Source organism: Cenococcum geophilum, assembly GCF_001692895.1.
Source record: "Cenococcum geophilum 1.58 unplaced genomic scaffold K441scaffold_3, whole genome shotgun sequence".
In the NCBI taxonomy this organism is placed as follows: Eukaryota; Fungi; Ascomycota; class Dothideomycetes; order Gloniales; family Gloniaceae; genus Cenococcum; species Cenococcum geophilum.
In genome coordinates this window covers 2,431,986-2,452,190 of record NW_027137561.1, presented here as the reverse complement: position 1 = coordinate 2,452,190, position 20,205 = coordinate 2,431,986, and the positions used below count along the sequence as shown (strand labels likewise).

General features: G+C 39.1%; 2 protein-coding genes across 2 annotated transcripts; both read left to right on the top strand.

Annotated features, from left to right (window-relative positions):
* Positions 1–11,076: 11,076 nt before the first annotated feature.
* Positions 11,077–13,722, top strand: K441DRAFT_626781 (uncharacterized protein). The gene is made up of 5 exons (XM_067646143.1): positions 11,077–11,501; positions 11,703–11,832; positions 11,882–12,096; positions 12,143–12,441; positions 12,490–13,722. Exons 1-5 carry the CDS (start codon positions 11,381–11,383, stop codon positions 13,246–13,248), a joined length of 1,524 nt encoding a protein of 507 aa, XP_067509272.1. The 5' UTR covers positions 11,077–11,380; the 3' UTR covers positions 13,249–13,722.
* A 2,112-nt stretch (positions 13,723–15,834) lies between these two features.
* Positions 15,835–18,247, top strand: K441DRAFT_160233 (kinase-like protein). Its single transcript, XM_067640248.1, has 5 exons — positions 15,835–15,994; positions 16,076–17,058; positions 17,122–17,798; positions 17,850–17,973; positions 18,029–18,247. Exons 2-5 carry the CDS (start codon positions 16,120–16,122, stop codon positions 18,035–18,037), a joined length of 1,749 nt encoding a protein of 582 aa, XP_067509271.1. The 5' UTR covers positions 15,835–15,994; positions 16,076–16,119; the 3' UTR covers positions 18,038–18,247.
* The last annotated feature ends 1,958 nt before the right edge of the window (positions 18,248–20,205 follow it).

Below are 20,205 nucleotides of genomic sequence, written 5' to 3'. Positions count from 1 at the left end.
ATTTCTAGAATTTAACATAGAACTCATTAAATAATTCGGTAGGGCTTATCTTTAGGGCACATAGTTTAGCTTAGTTAGTGGCTAATAGGTTATAGTCGCGGTATATTAGGTTAAGATTATTAAGGACTTCTTAGTAAAACTGCCACTTCTAGGGGCTACTAGTCTCCTATTAGGCGAAGAGTCTGTTAAATAGTATACCCTTTATTCGCCCAATAATATAGCTAATCTTAGTATCTTCTATAGGAAAAAGGTAGGCGCTTTAAGTTAGTTTCTTGCGGATTTACATCTTCTAGTAGCTGTATTCTTTACGGTCTTCTTAAAAGACTAGGGGATCAGGGTAGCGTATATTAGACCCTACAGTAGCAGTTTAGGTCCGATTATTATAGCTTTTATTATTACTACTTTAGTAGGGGTTCCTATTAGGTAAAGCTGCTTAATACTAACCCTTTATTAAGCGTTAAGTAGGTGAAGTTGCCGGGGGCGTAAAGACTTAGGTAGCGTTATATATAGTAGAGAGGTATCTAGCGTTATTACTAATATACTTATTAAGCTAAGATTATAGGTATTTAATTATACCTTCTTTTTTAGTAACTGTAGCAATTAGTATAATCTCCTTTTTCTTTAATTGTTAGACGTCGCGTTTAGACACACAGAGGTTATCTTTAGTTTCTTAACGTGTGTTATTAGCGAGTGCCTTATAAGCTTATAGGTCTTAAATAATATCGCGATCTTAGGCAGTACGCATCTCAGTTTATATAAGCTTTAAGTAGTAGTTCTATAGAAGGCGGTAGTATTTATTAGGGTCTCGTGCTACCATTTTTATAAACATCTCGGCGTCTTATATTTCGATTTTAATAGGTAATAGCCCTTCTGTTTACTTATCTATAGTTATATAGTTAATAAAAGATAAGATATTATTAGTGTCCATCTCCTTAGGGGTTAAGGCTAGGGCTAATAAATTGAATTCTCCTAGGATTAATCAGCGTCGTAGGTTAAGTATAGGTATTGGATTATTCTTTAGGTTTAACATAGTAGCTAGTAAGGAATATCGTCTTACTATTATAGGTTCCTTAGAAGTATAAAGTAAGGTAATTTATAAACACGCTACTTCTGGCAGCGCCTACAGTATTATAAAGACGTAAAATTGGTCGTAGGCTAAGCGTTAGTAGTAAAAAGGCGCAACGTAATGTTATAGAACGTGGGCAGTGGCTACAGAGTGTATGTATTTAAGGAGTCTACAAGACGTTACGCGATCGATCGTAAGGGTTAAGGGCGTAAGGAGGTAATATACCTACGCGTAGCTAATATAAGCTGTACGCGAGGTGTACGCAAGAGCACGGGGCTCTCCTATGGAGGCCCCTACGGTGGGGTTCCGTAACAGAGGAGGAGTAGTACGGTAGCTGGTGAGGTTAATTCGCGGATAAAACCCTTATCCAGCATCTTATTAATCCATTTCTTTACACACCTAAGTTTAGTAGGTAAAAGTGGTCTATTTTTATAGTATAGGGCCTAGTTTCTAGGGGTGATCTTAATTTTATGGTCCCATAGTTGGTAAGGGGGCAGCTTATCTATATTTTTAGGGAGGAAGTACTTAATATATTTACTAAACTCCTTTAATAGGCGTTATAGAATATCTTCGCGGGTTAATCCTGGTTTGCCTTTTAGGAATTTTTTAATATTAGTGTTAACTATCTTCCAACGTAAAAGCTCGGGTTTAGTTTTTAGATTTATTTTAAGAAAGTTATAGAAATAGGGGGGGAGCACTTTACGGGCTTCCTTTATTATATAGTCGCCTTCTACTAACTAGTAAAAAGACCTTTCTAATAGGTTCGGTACTTCTATTAGGCCTATAGGCAGCTCTTTAAGTAGCTATTAGTGCTTATCTTATTTAACTAGTTTTACTAGCTCCGCTATATAGATCCTTATTACCTTTATATCTTTTTATTTATAGAACTGGGTGAAATTAATAGTATAAGTATATTTAATATCGTCTAGATTAGGGCGTATCTAGTTCTCCAGTACTACGGCTAGGCTAGTATAGCTTAGTTAGCCTAAGGGGGCGGAAATAAGGCGGCGGCCCTATATAGTACGCGCGGGAGACAGGTATAAGGTTAGGCATTATAGTGGCGCGGTTTCTATTATCTAGGTCTTAGTAGTTTTATAGCTAGTCCTTACTATAACGCGAGCTATAGTGTACATATATAGCATATGGCTTAGTTCTAAGTATTAGGCTAGGCGGCTAGGGTTGGATTCTTAGTAGTAATGGCGTAAAGCGGACCTTCTTTCTTGGTCTCAGCAGGGCTGGCTAGCCTATTATTTTAGTCTTAAGTGCTAAGGTAGTCTAGTCTTCTACTATCTCGTTTCTTTATAGCTATATAGGCTCCCCTTTATTAGGAACGTCTTTTACTATTAGGGCTTTGTATATAGTCCTAGGCACTAAGCTTAGTAGTACTAAGTATCTATATAGGGCGTCCCTACTAACGTCGGTTATCCCCTACGGGAGGTAGTATTTAAAGTAGTAGTCTAAGTTAAAGCGGATCTTAAGTTTCCTAAAGCTAGAATAGGGCTTATACTTCTAAAGCTAGGGCATACCTAGGATAATTAGGGTAGTGGGCGAGAGTTTAGTAACAAAAAAGAGTATAGCTTTAGTATAGAGGCCAATTAATATTTAGGTGGTAAAGTAGTCCGTAATAAGTAAAGTTAGGATGCTATCTATAAGGCGCAGTAGCCTAGGTGCCAGTAGCTTCTTAGTTATAACGTTATACTTTCTTATAATAGACTTTACGTTAGTAAATGCCATTACAGTACTACCGGAGTCTATTAGGCTTACTATATTAATATAAACTTAAGGGTATAGGTTATATAATAAGGAGAGTTAGGTTTAAATAAGGATTAATTTCTTATTACTATTTGCTAATCTAAGATTAAGTAGTAGTTTACTAATAGAAAGGACTAATTAATCTAGTAATAGGGACCTAATCTTCTTATCTTCCTCCTTATATAGTTTAAACCCTTAGACGCGACTTAGTCTAAGGGTTTGCCTTTTAACAACTAGGGTATAGAGCTGTCTTAGTAGGGTAGTCTAGTGTCCGTCTAGCTGGCGGTATTAGTTTTAGTTTTAGTTGGGGTATACAGAGGTGCGTTTTAAAAGTCTTCGCCGCCCCTTATTAGGCGGTCTTATGGGCGGTAGCTGCCTTAAGGTTAGTAGGGTAACGGGCTAGAAGCCGCCTAATGGCGCCTAAGGTCCCCCAGAACCGGCTTAGAATGCGCCCAATTTTCGGCTATATGCGGGCTCTTTAGGCTTAACTTAGGCAGGGCCGGCAAAGACTTTTGAAACGCACCTCCGTAGAAAGATAATACCTCGCTAACAACGTGGCTGTGTTCGTATTCGCTAGCGCGAAGTCGCTAATACTAGGCGTTATTAACGGGTTGGGCTCCTATATAGGGCATAGTTTAAAGTAACTAAGCCGTAGGGTTAAAGGGGGGGGTTGTCCGCCGCGGCTATAATAGGCTCTATGGTTGCCGCGTCCGTAATAAACTCTATAGTCGCCGCGTCCGCGGTTATTAGTTCGCGTTATTTAACAGGGTGGTATTAGAACCAGGTTTACTATCTTAGCGGGGTTATAGGTATCCTTTTAGTGGCCGGGTAGGCTATAGGTAAGGCACAGTCTATTATTAACGCGGCGCTTACGCTCCGTATCTAAGATTCTATTAAGGTCTATAGGTTCTCTAGTTATTACTAGGGTTAGGGTTAATATAGGGGTAAGGGCTTAGGTAGGTAGGCGGTGATTAGCGTTCTTCTTAAGGTTGGCTTAATATATATAGTTTATAAGGTTTTTAGCAAATACATCTATCTGCTTGCTCTAACCTATATAGTTACTATTATTAATTTTATAGGTAAGTCTAAGTACTAGCTCTTCTATCTTTAAAGAGATAAACTTTTAAAGTAGGTCCACCTTCTATTTATCTATCTTCTTAGCGCGGACTATTAGCTTATTAAGCTCTCCCTTTTAGGACTAGTAATTACGCTCGCCCTAGGGGAAATGGTTAAGCTTATTCTTTACGACCTAGGTTATATTAAGGACCTTATAGTAGGTAGTAAGGTCTTTAAGCATATCTTCCTTAGTGGGCTATTTCTATGCAGATATGTTATTTAGGTTCTCGTGTATAAGCTCTAGGCCCTACTTAATAAACTTATAGGCCTTATCCTTTAGTATATCCGAGATATAAAGGATTTAGGACTAAACTGTATTAAAGTAGTCCCAGTTCTGGTCGAAGACTCCCTTAATCTTAATATGCTAGGTCTTGAAATTAGCTTATTATTTTAGCGGGGTGCCTTTTCCGCTAAATATTAGTAGGTCTTTAGATCTCTGTTTTTTCTACTAGGTTACTACCGTTATTATAGGGGTTAATTATTTTAGAACGGTGATAGTTTTTGCTTAAGAGCTAATAGTTCCTGTCTAGGAAGCGATAAGGGCACTAAGGTTTTTATTAGCTTTCTTATTGGCGGTATTTATATTATATATACACTATAGTCCTACTTTAATATTATTAAGGAACTTATTAGTATAGTCGATAAGGGTAAGGTAAGCTTTGCTAGGCTTAAAGGTCTTAGGGTATAGTAGGGAGCAGCGGATTGTCTATATAATATTAGGGTATATCTCTATAAAGAGGTCTATAAAAACATCGCGGGGGTTCTAGGTTTCGGCCATTTTAGCGTTATTAGTGTCGCCAATTTAGGCGCTAGGTAAAAACTAAGAATCGTTTTAGGACTATGCTAGGGACATATTAGTTTTAGTAGAGGCGTGCGTAGGTCGCGATTACTCTAGGGCGGAGGTTAATTAGCTAGAGTATAAGGAGTTAGTAATCGCGACAGGGCGCAAATAAAAGATACTATAAACTGTTACAGTGCTGTAATAAAGTAGACTAAATAACTACGTTATGGTATAAAGAGGGGAAGAAGGTGGAAAGGGGGTATTGTATATAAATAGTAGGGCCGGCCGCTAAGTCGCTAGTAGTAGGCCAGCCAATAATAGGAAATAGTACGAGATAGTATGAGACAGTATGTGTCAGGTCAGTGCCGTAACACCTTATAAGTTAGATCTTACGTTACTATATTAAGTAGTAAGTTATATAACAGGCAAACATAGACCTAAATTTAGGATATCTATACAGCTATACCAGCAGCTCTAGTACTACCTTCTTTACCCCCTCTACCTCTTCTACCCAGACTTGCTAACAATTAATTAATTAATCTAATAACCCTTCCGCTTAATTAATTGCCTATTTTAGTAACCTCTTAATTAATTAATTAATTGTTCGCCTAAATCTAAGCTAATTAATTATATAGATTATGTAATATATATAAATTTTAATATAGCTTCGCCCTATAGCAGATTATTACCTAAAAGGTTATTTAGTAACTGAAATCTTACTAATTATAATATATTAATCGTTAGGGTCGTTATAGAAGTAGCTAATAAGGCAGCTTATATAGAGGGAGAGTCTATATCTAAGTCTTGGCATAGTGTTAAAACTTATAAAGTAGACGTAGGAGTAGAAGAAGCACCTACTAAATTATTAGATACTGTCCCAAGATAAATTAATCTACTTACTTATTAGTTTAACAACCTTTTTAAACCTTATACGCTTCCAAGAGCGCCTATATTAAATTGCCGCGATTATATTTAGACTTATCTTTAATCTATAAGGTTTAAGTAGATTACTAGCCTTACTAAAGACTTATTTACAGTTAGTACTGGCTGCTAGAATAGTAAGGATATTAAGGGCGAACTAAGTAAGTTATAGAAACTCTAGTCAATATAGTAGCTAGTATTAAATTAGATTATCCACTAAGGGTATTCTTTTAGAAGTAGATTAAGGAGCTTTTAGCGCTTATATTTATTATTATAAGGAGTTTTACTAGGTATAGTTACTCCAGTATATGCAGTAATATAGTCCTCGCGGCTGGAGGAAGCTCGTACGCGCTTTAGGGGGGGGGATTAGTAGATAATATAATTAATTGCTCTTTATATAATTTCCAAAGCCTTTTAAATATAGCGTTGCAGTTAATTAACCACTATAGTTTATCGCGCTAAGCATTATAGCAGAAGCGCTTAAGGTAAGGATGTAGTAAAACTGCTATATAATAAGCTAGCGTCTTATTAAGCTTCTTAAAGTAGGCCGACAGCTTCTTCTACCTAAGGTTAATATTAATCTTAGCGTGATCTTCCATAGCTTCCTAGGTAGGATAATCCTCTAGAGTTACCTTTATAAGCCTATCCTTCCTCTCCTTAAATACCTTAAGTAGCTAATTAAATATAGGTATAACCTCCTAAATAGCGCTATGGTAGCTAGCCTTACCTATTTAAAAGGCCTATAGCTTTACAAATTAGGCAAAGGATATTAATGTAGTCGTTAATAATCTACCAGTTATTTATATTAAGGCCGCCAACTTTAATATAGAGGCGCGCGTTAGGTAGAGGCTTGCCCCAAGCTTATAGTAATGTAACTTCCTTCTTATATCTATTAATTTAATACTAAGCAAAGGCGTTTAATAGCTCTTAGAGTTCGGCCGCGCGTATAAAGGCTTTATAGTAGCTATTCTACCTAGTTTTAACGGGCTTAACTAGTTACTTAATCTTAAAGTTCTACTAGTAAAGACGCTTGTTCTTATTGCGCTAGAACAATTTAAATAGTTAATTAAGTTAAGGGGTATTAATAGAGTTAATAAGATTATAGAACGTGCTAAGAGGGCCTTCTTTATACCACTTAGTAAGAAACTCCTCTTCCTTTTAGTAGATTTTAGTAAGTTATTTATATAATCGGCCTACTCTATATAGGAGCGACTTACTAGTATATTCTCGTCGCTATTTTTAAACGACTCCTTATCCTTACCCTATATAATTAACTAAATAATAAGATTAAGGACGTAGTAAGTACAGCGAGTTTATCTATATATTTTAGTAAAGCTATATTTAACGGCAAAGGTGTTAAGCGTAGTGTTATTATTTAAAGCGTTATCTATAATAAAGTAGCTAAGCTATTCCTTGCTAATATTAACGCTATCTAATATATTCCTAACGACTTCTATATAATTAATACTAGAGTAGTAGCTAAGCTGCTTTAAAAGGGCAATTAGATAGTTAACTATACGCCTTCCCTAATTTAAATGGTAAATATATATACCTATAAAAGCGTATTTACTATTCTAAGTTGTTTAGCCATTAAATAAGATATAAGCTAGCAAGTTTACGCTTATAAGCTCCTTCCAAACTAAGGGTAAAAATGTTTAATATTTAGCCATAATATAATCTACTACTAACTAGTAATTTTACTATAGAACACGCTCGGCCTTAGGGTTAGCTGTAGTAATTAAATTATAGAAGGCAGGGGTTTTTAACTCGTGGAGGGGGTAGGTATTTTTAATAAGCTAATTAATAGCTAATTACCTAAATTAAGTTATATTAAAGCTACTAATTAGCTTATTCGCAATAGCCTATAATACTTTATAGCCCTCTACCTAGAGGCTTTTAAGGACTATTCGCTGGCGCTTCTTACTCTTAAAGGTTATCTTTCCATTCTTATTATAGCCATAGCCTCTAGTATTAGCTTTAAGATATCTAGCAGCTACTAAGGTCGCTCTAGTAATATTATATTAGCCTACCCCACCACAGTTAATAATTTTATAGGTATAGTAGTATTTACAAATAAAGACAATTTAGTTTACATTAATATGACTTTAGTATTAGTAGCTATATTTAAATATCCAGCTAGGCGTCTGCTTAAAGCTATAATAAGGTTTTTATAGATCTAAAAGGCGCTTCTAGTTATTAATATTACCACCGGCATTAATTTTAGGTGCATTATTAGCTAGTATAGCGACTTTAGAGAGCACTAATATAGGAGTTTTAGGTTAGAGAGTGTCAGCCGTACGCAGGTTTAACTTAGTAAGATCCTAGCTTATTATATTACGGGTTAGCGGGGTTAGGGTTCTATATATAATAGTAAGGCTAGAATATACTAAGGAATTGGCTTAAAAAAGTAGTTAGTAGGAGAATAAAGAGGTATATCAAATTAATAATAAAAAAGAAGAAAATCTTAATAATATATTAAAGATATGTCTAAAATTGGACGAAGGTTAGTAATGGGAAAGTAAGGTATTAAGGAAAAGGATTAAGCTTAATAAGTAAAGTATCTTTATACTTTACTGTCTAATACCCTTTTAGTAAATAGCCGCAACCTCACTAATATAACTCCGTTATAATAGCGCTATTTAAAAGGAAGAAAACACGCGTATAAGCTATTTAGCTATTACTTCCTTATAAAAACTAATTACGCGGCCAGGAAAAGGTAATTAAGACGTTAATTAAAGATATATATAGGTTAAATTATACCTAAATAATACTATAGTATTAATGATTAGTGTTATAGACGTTCTTAATAATTATATAATAGCCATAGTTGCTATTATAAAGTATCCCTATTTACTAGGTAGTAGAGCTACACTAAATAAATAGCATAGAACTACTAGATTAAAAAGTATATATATTAAATCTTAAGAGATAAGTCTCTTTAATTAACTAATTAATACCTTAACCGCATTTAATAGCCTAAGGGTAAATATAAGAGTAATGCGTTAGTAACGTAGGGGATTATAAGAAAAGGATTATAAGAAAGGATTATAAACTATATCTTAATAGTTAAAGATAACGGTAAGCCAAGACTCTATACATTAAATCCTATACTAAAAGGTTCTATAGAACTATACTAGAACACTAAATTGCCTATAATACTTATAATTAATTATAAACTAGTACAAAGGCTTAGAAGTAAAGTTATATAAAAATTCCTATATTAACCTACGTAGTTACTAGTATATTTCCAGTAGGCTTTTAATAGGTCTCTTAGTAATCCTTATATTTTTTTCTCTAATTATGTTTTTCTTTATTAAGGTTTTTTAGAAGTTTAAAGTAGGGGTTAGATAAATAGATAATATATAGCGGTATACCAATATTTCTCTAATATCTCTCCAAACCCCTTCTAGGACGAGCCCTTATAATCTCCCTTTACTATAAAGTAATAGTAATTAGGGGCTAGCTATAAGAAAAGGGGGGGTAATATAAGGGATATTATTGCGGATACCTTAGGTTGCCCTTAAGATAACCCCTAAACGCCCCTTAGATAGTTACTAGTTACGTACTAGAGGCACGTGCCTATAGTACATAATCTCTACAACCCCTAAGGCCTTATCTCCTTAAGGATTTGTCTCTCTTACCAATCTATTCTATTCTACAATCGTGTCCTTATAGCCCCCTGTTTATAAAGTCTCCTTATAAGTCTCTCTTTATAAGCTAGCGTCCTATCCTACTATTAAGCTCCTTATTATCTATTAGTCTATAATACTACTTACTTATTATTAACTTTATTAACTAGCTAAAAGGTAAACTATATAGTAGACTAAGTATCTTATAGTTAACTAACTACGTAATCTTATATTTTAAGCCTATGTTATACAAGGATTATACATTAGTGCTTATAGTGGGCCGGCCTCTTAGCGTGGTCCTACCGACCTGCATCCACCAGTGTACAGCTGCGCAATGCATTAGAGTGGAACGGTGCAACGTGGAGGTCATCGGTAGGCTTATACTCTAATCAAGTAGAGTCGAAAGCATAAGGAGCTAAGTGGAGAATCAGGAGATAGGAGTTTTAGATTGCGGTAAAATATTACCCCTAGTTGACTCGTGGCACCGTTCGCCTAGATACAGTCTAAGAGTGATGCGTTTTTGCATCGTACACTGTGTAACTTCTTATACCAATAAGGTTAGCTTTACGGGCGCGGGCGGAACCCTGGCTCAACGGTAGGCAGGATGTGCCTAGCGTATGACATAAAGCAAAATCGTCGGAAAATTTGAGTATCACGACTTTTTGAGAGTATTGAGAGTAATATGCTAGGCACCAAAGTCTAATATTGTAAGGGCAAACCTGGAATCGTCTTTCTAAGCTGTGTTATCTGTGATTATATTTTTCTCTGGCAAGCCTAAACTTAAGCGGTTTATGGTCAGTACCGTTTTAGCTCACCCCCAGAGGATATATTTAAACCCAGAGCATACGGGGGGTCAAATTTTTAGATAGGAGTATGCTTTATTGATAGTAGGCGGAAACCAATCACGTGTTATAATAAGGCGGGGCATTAACAAGAGAACTTAAACCAGATTATCTGACGAAAGGATAGCTAAAACCCATGCGAGCCTCAATAGTGCTAGTCTTTGTAATTTGAATGCGTGAGTGGGCTGTCGTCATATCGTGCGATGATACTGCAAAGGCTGGATTAGAGGCGAGTCGGAAAGCTGTTTTGGGTATGCAATTTGGAGTGGTTTGAATCTCATAGTTAGATTATAAGATTGAACTAAAGTGGGATCCTATGCTGAGGACGATTCTAAGTAAATAGATTCAATCTCTTCCTACAACCATATTAGAAATATATACTGATCGTTTGTAATAAGTTCTTACGTCTCTGAGCTTGCGTGGGGCTTGGATCATCCAACGGTTATCTTTGTGCTATAAAGGTAAGCAAATGTAAGCACCGGTAACTCTATGGTCGTTTCTTACTCGGGCCTTGAAATCCCCGGCTGGAAAGAGCTTCAACAGCATGCTCGTGAGTCTCCCAGTGTCGATGTAAGCATCGTTAAGGACTTGGACAGGCCAGTCTAAATTCGTCGTAGGTCGCCGATAGCCACGCATATCTGGATAACTGCAGCCCCGTTTCTTTCAGAGGCCAAACGTAAAGATATCTCGATAGCTCTCAGAGGGAAGAAGCTGCAATTGTTGTTGAAAAGACGTGGTGGCAAATAGGCAGGTAGAGGCGAGGCAGGTAGAGGCGAGGCAGATTTAAATTTTTCTTAGGAAACGGCGTTGCAGGCGCCGAACTTTAAACGATAATCTATGACACCTGACTACATGCCTTAGGTCATTGAAGGAATAGCCGCTATCTATGAGCCACGTTGCTCCATTAACCGTAGGGCAATTACAACCATTTTACATGACCTAAAACTATCTATAACTAGGCAATTTAATATTTTGTGTTAAAATAATATCCATTAAGTTTTATTTTATCTATATATACATTTAAAGTTATTTGCATATCTCCTCTGATAATCGCTTAATCAGAAATTTGCAAGGCTGGATCTGCCGATACACCAGCCTGATCGCGAACGAGCCTGCCACAGTACTCTTCACACAGTATCCAGCTCAACCTTGCTGCCCGAATTTCAGAACATGGTGTTTTTCCGGTAAACTGGAACAGGTGCCTTGCCGATGATACGTATGAAAGCCGTGGCAGCCCGTGCATACAACATTCCAGAATCTAGGATCCACAACAATGGCAAACTCTGTCTTTCGTAGCGATGTTGACGCTCCCGCTTTGGAAAAATTCGATAGAAGAGCTCTGAAAATATTCCAGCTGGAGGGTTCCAAGGCTTGGATTGATGCTTATTCTCACTGTAAGTGATGATTGTCTTGCCGGTGGGGGATGTCGTAATTCTCAGAGGCGTTGGGATAAATTTCTGGGCAACTTCAAAATTGCAGCCCTCCGGAATCAAAATCTTTCCTGCTTTGATGGAACCTTAAAATTTACTCCAATTTCACCGCTGCACGCTCGCTACCCCGATGCTCTTTTTATCTACACCACTGACTCAGTTTAGCAATGGATTATACCTGGGTAACACCCGAGGGGACACTAGGCGAGAAAAGTATACCTACCAGCGACCGCACACGCCCAATTCGTTATCCGGAAGGCTTTGCTGAGTACAAAAATCATCCACAGCCCGCATTGTCTGACTTCCCAACCCTTAGTATATTTACCCGAGATTAACCCTTCCAGCTTCATCCGATTCACCCTAAATTCGAACAGTCGGCTTTCCCCGTCTCGAGTCCTTTTCGAGGGTTTAATGGACTGTTTTTCGATTAACCCTCGTTTCAAAGAGTTTGTCATGTCGTTCGGTTACAAAAACAAAGAGTATGATTTTGCACCACCGGCGTGCCGCTTTCGTTTGTTGTATCCCTTAAGCTCAGAGGGGTGTCCAGTAAAAGGATATGGTAAGAAATCAAGGAATTCGCGTCCGAACTGGCCCTGACATGTTAGAATGCGCATATGGTCTTCGTTATGTTGCCGACAATGGCAACCCCGATGGTAGAGAGAGATGGTCCATTCGACAATACGCAGTCTACCAAAAGCACGACCCCCCCTGTAACCAAGTAATTTGGGTATTCGTAGGTATACCAAAAGAATCTAGCATAGAGAAGCACGTGATGGATCATATCAGGAAACATCCATTCACCAAATCTATGCATTCGTTTGCATTGCATTTAACTCTCATCGAAGCCTCAATTGTTGCATGGAGGTGGTACATAAATGATATGACCGAGCGGGTGCAAGACCAGGTAAGGAGATTTCGGGTTTTTCTAGCTAGAGAAGCTTACCACCAGTAGTCGGACAGAATTACGCTTGCCGATGTGGCGAAAGACAAGATTGATGGGTTGCCTGAATTCAATATTGACTTCAGGGATCGACAAAGGCTCAAGACTTTAGAAGACGCAATTTTGAACCTAGAGATCATGCTTAGCTCAACTATCAGTACCATATCATGTCTAATGGGCAGTCTGTCAAAACCCATGGGTCAACAAAATGGAGATTCATCGACAGAAGAAACCCTGTGCAATGGGTTTTCCGAAATTCTAAACGAAACCAAGCTCTATTTAACGAAAGCACAAGTTCTGGAAAAACGCATCCAAGGCGCTTCAGCTCTACTATCGGGTCTCTTAGATTACGAAAATGCATACTCTTTGAGGCTTCTAGCAGAAGAGGCTCGAAACGATAATACAGCCATGCGAAACTTAACCGAGAAGGCCACCAAGGACTCTGGCGCAATCAAAATAATTACCATAATCACGGTGTTCTTCCTTCCAGCAACAGTAGTCGCAAGCTTCTTCTCCACACAGTTCGTATCGATATCGGCTCACAATCTTGTCCTTTCGACGAAATGGTGGATCTACTTCGCGGTTACAGGCCCTTTAACTATTTTTACCTTGCTTGTTTGGTACATAACCTCATCAACGCATGTCCAGGATGCAGTTTCGCACCGGCTTCGGAAAGCCCGTCTGATACGAAACCTAGCTACAGATATCCCAAGGATAAATTCTGAGCGAGCTAGTAGTATCACGTCCCAAACACTTGGTATACCCGGCTAACAAAGCCTGATCTTGAGAGGACTAGAAGCAGAGTTTTCTAAGGCTCCACATCTACGAAGGGATATCTCAACTGCATTGCAGAACTGCAATGAGCTACCCCAGGAGCACGGTTGTCGGGATTTTCTGAAAGCAAAATGCAGCGCGAACTTCTCGGAGTTGGAGCTTGCGCAATATTGTGGAAGCAATATTTTATCTCTTTGAGCTCTGTATGCGCCCTACGTTTTCTTTTCATAAAGAGTTATGCACGATGCACCACCCAGGAGACTTTAACAGGCTGCTGGAGGTTTTATATTTGCAGGTTAGCTCGACATATCATAAGCGCCACCGCCAGTTAAATGATTTTTGTGTGGTGTCCTCTCCTATACCTAGGATTATCTAGCCTTACTTTAATATGACTTGTCTAGAATGCTTTGTATAACCCTTTTGATAGCACTTAGGCGTCCCATCGAAATAGCACAATATAGCTACACCAATACGCTAAACTATCTCATTGCCCCGAATTAGCCTGAGCTATTAGCACTCTAACAAATGCTCCAAAAATTTAGTTACTTTCACATTGTTCTACAGCTTATCTAGGCTACATCGTCTATTAGTTGGAATTCAAGGCCAGCGATCTATTTGGATCGGAGTGGGGCGGATCTGAAGGCAAATCCACTCCATCCACCAAAATAACGATTTGACGCCAGGAGTGCACAAAGTTGGGTTGTAGTTTATCTCATAAATCAGACCCTCGCAGAAAAGGGGGGGCACGTGCGTGCTGCTCCCTATCCCCCCCTAAAATTTTCTGTCAAGGGTCTAAGAGCTACCAAATCACTGCCAAACCTTACCACCTTCCCCACATCTAACCACTTCAAAAATAACACGAGGTATAAGCTCTCCGTTTTCTCTATGTACTCCACGTGGTAGCTACGTCGTAGCTACGTTATATTAAAAGTTAAATATAGGTGGTCGGTCTAAAATTTACGAAGATTCCATTTTAAATTTAACACGGTCTGCGGCGCTATCTCGTGTCTTAATATAATAGATATAGGGCTTTAGTATATCTAGGGAGGGATATAATTACTTAGAGAATTTAATACATTAAACAAATCTACTATAGCTACCGTGATTGGGCTATAGCCTATAAAAAGCGATAAAAATTAATTCTTAAAATATTCACTTCTAACTAAAAGCGACGCCAATAAGCTCTTAGAATTTTAAAATATAGGGAGCGGATATGAGCGTGTCCTGCCCCGTAACCAAGCACGTGCTGACCTAACTAAGTTCGGCGTGTTCTGTTAAAATTCTACCACGGAGCGTCTGATTTATGAAATAACCACTTACAGGCAAAACTCTTTCTTACGATAACTGGTATATAACGATATATTTTGTATTACGATCTACACGCCCTAATTAAAGCTTTTTTGGTGTAATTAACGATTATCTGACTTTCGACGATATCATTAAGCTCTACCACTAGTATCGGTATAACTAGTTGTATGTAAGGGGGTATATCTGACCCGTAAAGAGGAAATCTACACCCTTCAAGCTTTAAGATCCACTTTTCATTGAGTTTTTACTGCTTATTCACCCTACACGTGACTCTTGATACAACAATACCATTGGTATTACGATACATTTGGCGCCAAAACCCATATCGTACTAAGGAGTTTTGCCGGTATATACCCCTTACTTTTCTTAATTTCCTTTTCAGCCCTTCCCACTCACGTACCTGCCTAGTATTACTATATTAGGCTTAGTTACCACTATACTAGGCTTAGCTACTACTATATTAGATATAGTACTGGCGCTCTTGCCTCGAAACCCACTCCACGCCACCAAAAATCAGCAGATACACAGTCAATGCAGATCGACTCCAACCACCCACGCCCAAAAGGTTCCGATCTAAATGGATCACTGTTCAGGGCTTGCTAAGCCCAACACCGTTGCTCTCAAGTTGCGACTATTTCAAAATTTGAATAAAACAAGGCTTCAGAACAAAAAAATTTTTGCCTAAGTTCTCCCGGCGTCCAAGGCTGACTCTGCGCCAAGCAGGTCTTTTCAACCTCGTAAATATCCAGCCACAACCCAAAGACGGATAAACGAACCTAATCGCAACGGAAGAAAACTTTCTGCCTTGCTTTTGACGAAACAATTTTCTCCAAATCGGTTGGGCGGCAAGGTGGCGGAGCAAGGCATGGCCGAAATTCACAGCCTTGTTGCCTGCTCTGTTGGTAAGCACAAGGCTGACGAAATTCTCAAAAGCCAGCTGATCGGTGAGCATATTACTCGATCTATTGGTCAACTTAGTGTGAGAGCCGTACCTAAGCCTCGAAACATCGAATATATTCCGGGGCGTCCTGCTGCACTGCGACTTCTAGCCAGCCTCATAGACGTATGTGCTTTTGACCCAATAGGTATAAAATTGAGGCTCGCTGGTAACCGTGTTTAGATTGAACTACTTCCATTAAAGAATTTATCATTAGAAGCTATCTTATCGAATTTAATCGACTATTCCAGACAAGGTCTGTTAGAAACGAAAGGGGCTTTCATTACGTAGCCTTAAACTAACTTTAATATCATTGAGAGATTCTTCAGGGGAGCCTACCAACCGATTAAATCCTTAGCAAGCCTTCATATTTGGTTAGAAAGGGCCTCAACAACAGCCTTGCTAGGAATTTCGTGGGCCAAGAGGGAGCCAGTTCGGTTTCTATTCGGTATTCAAGAGAATCGTAGCAATCATAAATTACGCACAGCACCACTAATAGTAAGTTTTGCCTTTAAATTCCGGCTTCCCACAAACCGCGCGGAAGTCTCCCGTTAGTTACAGTTGATAACCCCGGGGCAGTTACGTTCCTGGTCAAGAAGAATCTTAGAGAACCCTAAATAGATATGGGGGGACTGGAAATCCTCATTTACAGTCCTGGCTCTACTGTTCCTACAGAGATTCCAAAGTTACCGAAAGAAAAAATATCCTTGGATATATGCGTTATCGTTGAGCAGGAGCTGAGACAAATGGTCGGCCACGGGCGATTGGATTTACCGGATTCCAGCCCTTATCCGAGAGCGTGTGAACAAAGGGATAGCATTATCAGAAACCTTGGCGCCAGTGGATCATTGCTCCGCAGTCAACGTGTCATCCTCGAAGGAATTGGTGACCAAGTATCACGTCGGATTGCGAATGCGATCAGCTTCGACCAAGCCGTTACAGAACTTCGAAATGGCCAGTTTACATATGCTACTTTTGAGTCCACCTACTCGCGGACCAGCCAGCCGCCGAAGACCGTTCGGAAAAGATTATTGAACGCTCTTATAGAGGCAAAGGTGCAAGATCCGGAACACAGATGGTTCATTCCTGCCCATGTCCTTCGGAACATTCTTTCCGAACAAAATATTACAGAGCTCTTTCGAGAGATTGATAAACTGGAGGCTTCAACAACGGATCATAAACAAATCTCCAAAATCAGTCGTGATGGATTCAAGCTGTTGGCTACTGTTCTCCTCGCAGATATTAAGCCCTTTGGTGTTTTGCTGAGGCAATTTTGGGAACATGATATCTATGATGCAGCCCTTCCATTCAATGTTAGCGACGATCATCGGCCTTTTTTTTGTTCGCCACTGCAGTATGACCACATATGTACTTTCCAATGGCAGACTATGGCTGTCGAACTTGAAGGGGCAAAGCCAAGTGATCTCAATACGGTACATCGTTACAACGCGCAATGGATAATCCCTTTCGTGGAGAAGCACAAGGTTGGATCTGGTGGATTTGGTGATGTTTATAAAGTTAAACTTGCCCCAAGTCACCAAAAAATATATGAACTTCCTAGCGTGGGTGCCAGTAGCACCCCCGGAATTGATCTCTGAGAGGCAAGGCTAACGCGATGATGTTAGGATCCAAATCCATACCTGGCCTTAAAAGAGTGCAATAGACAGACTGAAAAACGCAAGGCAGACTGGTTCAAAGAAGCTAAGATGTTGCTTCAACTCGCGCAGTTTGGAAACCGTCGTCATCTCATCCGCCTACTGGCCGCATTTCAGCATGGCGAAAAATACTATCTCATATTTCCTTTCGCCAAGTGCGATCTGAAGGAACATTTTAGACGCATCGATCCAAGAAGACAGGACCGTTCAAAGCGCGTCGTCTGGATGTTAGGGCAGCTCCACGGTCTTGCAAACGGACTGAAGCATATTCACGAGCACACAGACGACACTCTCCATCCTGATACTTTGGGGCGAGCACCGAAGACGGGTTACCATCACGATCTGAAACCCGAAAACTTACTACTGTTCGATGAACTTCAGGACACCCTGGAAGGCTTAGAAGCGGAATATGGCAGAATACTCATGGCAGATTTTGGTTTGGGTAAGGTTCGAGACCAAATTGACGGCAGCGGAACGAAGTCAATCCAGGGAAGCCCAGTGTATGCCGCTCCCGAAGCAGGCGTGAAAAATCAAGAACGGAGGCAAGCCCGGCCTTATGATATTTGGTCATTCGGTTGTATCATGCTCGAAATCATTGTGTGGCTCAAGGAAGGTTCAAGCGGGTTGGAGGAATTTGCAGACCGAAGGTTAAAGATAATTTTTTTTTTACTAGAGCGTCGATTGCTAATGCCTAACAGATCTGGACCGATTGATTACCAGGCCCCTCAAGTCACAACAGAGGGATATTATTGCTGCGACGAAGAAGGCGACATAAAACTTCGCGGAGAGGTTGTAGATCAGATTAAACTCTTAAAAGAGCAAGTGAGGGATCAAGGCGAAAACAATCCTATGATCATGCTGTTGAATCTCGTTGTAGACTGTCTGAAAATTGATCCGAAAAAAAGACCAAAGGCTCCGGAACTTGCAGAGCGACTGCAACTCATCTACGACCAAGGCAAGGAAATGACTGAAGATTTCTTTACCGACTGAAGCGTGCCTAGTGAGTAGCCATTTTTAATTGAATCCTGATTCGTCGCTCTCGGCTCTCCACGCCCACGAGTGGCATTCCTCCCTTGCTGAAAACGTCTGTTATTTTCTTAATAAGTACAGACCTCAGAGCAACCGCAGCAGCTTCACATGTGATGAGTTCTTTGTTTTACTTCAAATCCACATTATTTGCTATACACTTGGTTTCAGAACAGGGGTGATGATCGGTGTGGTCAGATGTGTGTGCCGCAAGTTGGCTCATGTAATAGACGATGGTGTAATTATATTCACTCCACATTGAAGTATCTGAGGTGGGCGCTAACCGTAGGCTGATAGCTCCTTACTCAAAAAATGCGCCAGAGGAGTTGGCTTCGCTAATTGGAAATTGTATGTTTTAAGCTGTGACCGATCCTGCAGAATGTGATGTAAGGGCCACCATGCAATACGTAAAACAATATACCAGGGCCTCGGCTGAGAGGAGGATCGCTGGAAACGTAGGATCCAACGTTGAGACATAGTTTAACTCAGTGTGTCCAAGAGTCAGCATCATCGACAGCGTCGCTGCCAAGAGGCTAATAACGTAAGCAGTCAGCGAGCTTATAGAGTTATAATAGCTAGTTAGCTATAAGACTATAGCTAGCTAATAGCTCGCTGCCTTAGTAATTAAATTTAGTAGTAAGTTAAAGCTTTAGAAGTTAAGGATATTTAATTATACGCTAAGTAATAAGAAACCTATAGGAATATCTTAGCTATAATAATAAAGATAATCGTTAGGGTAAAAGCCAACGAAAAATTTGACCGGGTTTACGCTTACTAAGCCTTTTATTTAGAGCTTCGATTTAGAGCCTTAATTTAGAGCCTTAATTTAAAGCTCTAATTTAAAGCTCCGATTTAATTCGAAGACCGTAGATTTAGAAGCTTTCGGTTTGGCTTGGAGGCATCTGGCTTAGGGGCGTTTAATTGAGCTTTTATAGCTAGCAATAGGGATTATATTAGTTACAAATCTAGTATATATTTGGACTCTAGAGCTTTAATATAGAGCCCTCTACGTAGGATCTGATATAATAGTTAATTATAATTATAATTTAAAGCTTTATATACTAAATAGTTTTATTGCCTAATAACCAAACTACCGCGCGGCTTAGTGGAATTAAAGTAAGTATACTACCTTAACACGACAACACGATTATACGACAACGCGATAGCTTAGTGGTAACGCGATGGCTTAACGGTAACGCGATGGCTTTGTAATAACGCAATGGCTCGGTGATAACGCAATAGCTTAGCGCCAAGTAATGGGAGGAAAGAGAGGGAGGAAGAGAGGAGATTAGGGGTGGCTCGGCCACTATAAGAAAGTCGTAATATTAGTGTGGTGTTAAACTTGAAAAATTATATCCTAGGGGCTTAATTAATAACCCCTGTATAAAATATTAATAACATCTAATTTTAGAATACTAAATTAATAGATCTTTTAGGTGCGCTTATTATAAGTAGCTCTAAGTGCAAAATCTAAAATATTTAATAGTGGTATAGGTATGGGGAGGGTATATATTTACGTTCCTAAATGTCATTATATAACGCAATTTTTGGGCAATAAAAATTAGAAGTCTCTTTAGAAAGTTTTACTATTGTTAGTGTCACAGGGTAACTCACCAATGCTACTCGAGTAGATACAGTAAATGTTGGTTACAAAGCTTATTGTTTAGAATCAGGGGGTGGGTAAAGAACCTAAGGTTCCTTACCACGCTAGTGCCGCGGCAACACGTGACAACACGTGACGACCGCTTGCCTCATTCCCGACACTAGCAACTCTTCTTTTGTAGTTGCTATCTATATACACTTATAGATTGCTACTATATAAAGATATAAAGCTAAGGAGAAGAAGAAGAAGAAATAAAGGGGAAGAAATAGCGTAGGTATCTATACGGGTTTATGCAAAGATATTAGTTCCGCTTACCGCTCTTAGCCAAGCTAATAGCGATTTTCCATCCCAGGGATAGAAAATCCTAATTAGCTAGCTTAATAAATAGCGTCGGTAGAATCATATACTGCTACCCAAATTAATTA

What these genes read in the sequence shown, in the direction of transcription:
- K441DRAFT_626781 (XM_067646143.1), top strand. Translation starts at nt 11,381, where the DNA reads ATGGCAAACTCTGTCTTTCGTAGCGATGTTGACGCTCCCGCTTTGGAA. An exon ending in AATCATCCACAGCCCGCATT is followed by an intron (nt 11,833 to 11,881) that starts GTCTGACTTCCC and finishes TAACCCTTCCAG; the next exon opens with CTTCATCCGATTCACCCTAA. An exon ending in CCGAGCGGGTGCAAGACCAG is followed by an intron (nt 12,442 to 12,489) that starts GTAAGGAGATTT and finishes TACCACCAGTAG; the next exon opens with TCGGACAGAATTACGCTTGC.
- K441DRAFT_160233 (XM_067640248.1), top strand. Translation starts at nt 16,120, where the DNA reads ATGGGGGGACTGGAAATCCTCATTTACAGTCCTGGCTCTACTGTTCCT. An exon ending in AAATATATGAACTTCCTAGC is followed by an intron (nt 17,059 to 17,121) that starts GTGGGTGCCAGT and finishes CGATGATGTTAG; the next exon opens with GATCCAAATCCATACCTGGC. An exon ending in GAGGAATTTGCAGACCGAAG is followed by an intron (nt 17,799 to 17,849) that starts GTTAAAGATAAT and finishes AATGCCTAACAG; the next exon opens with ATCTGGACCGATTGATTACC.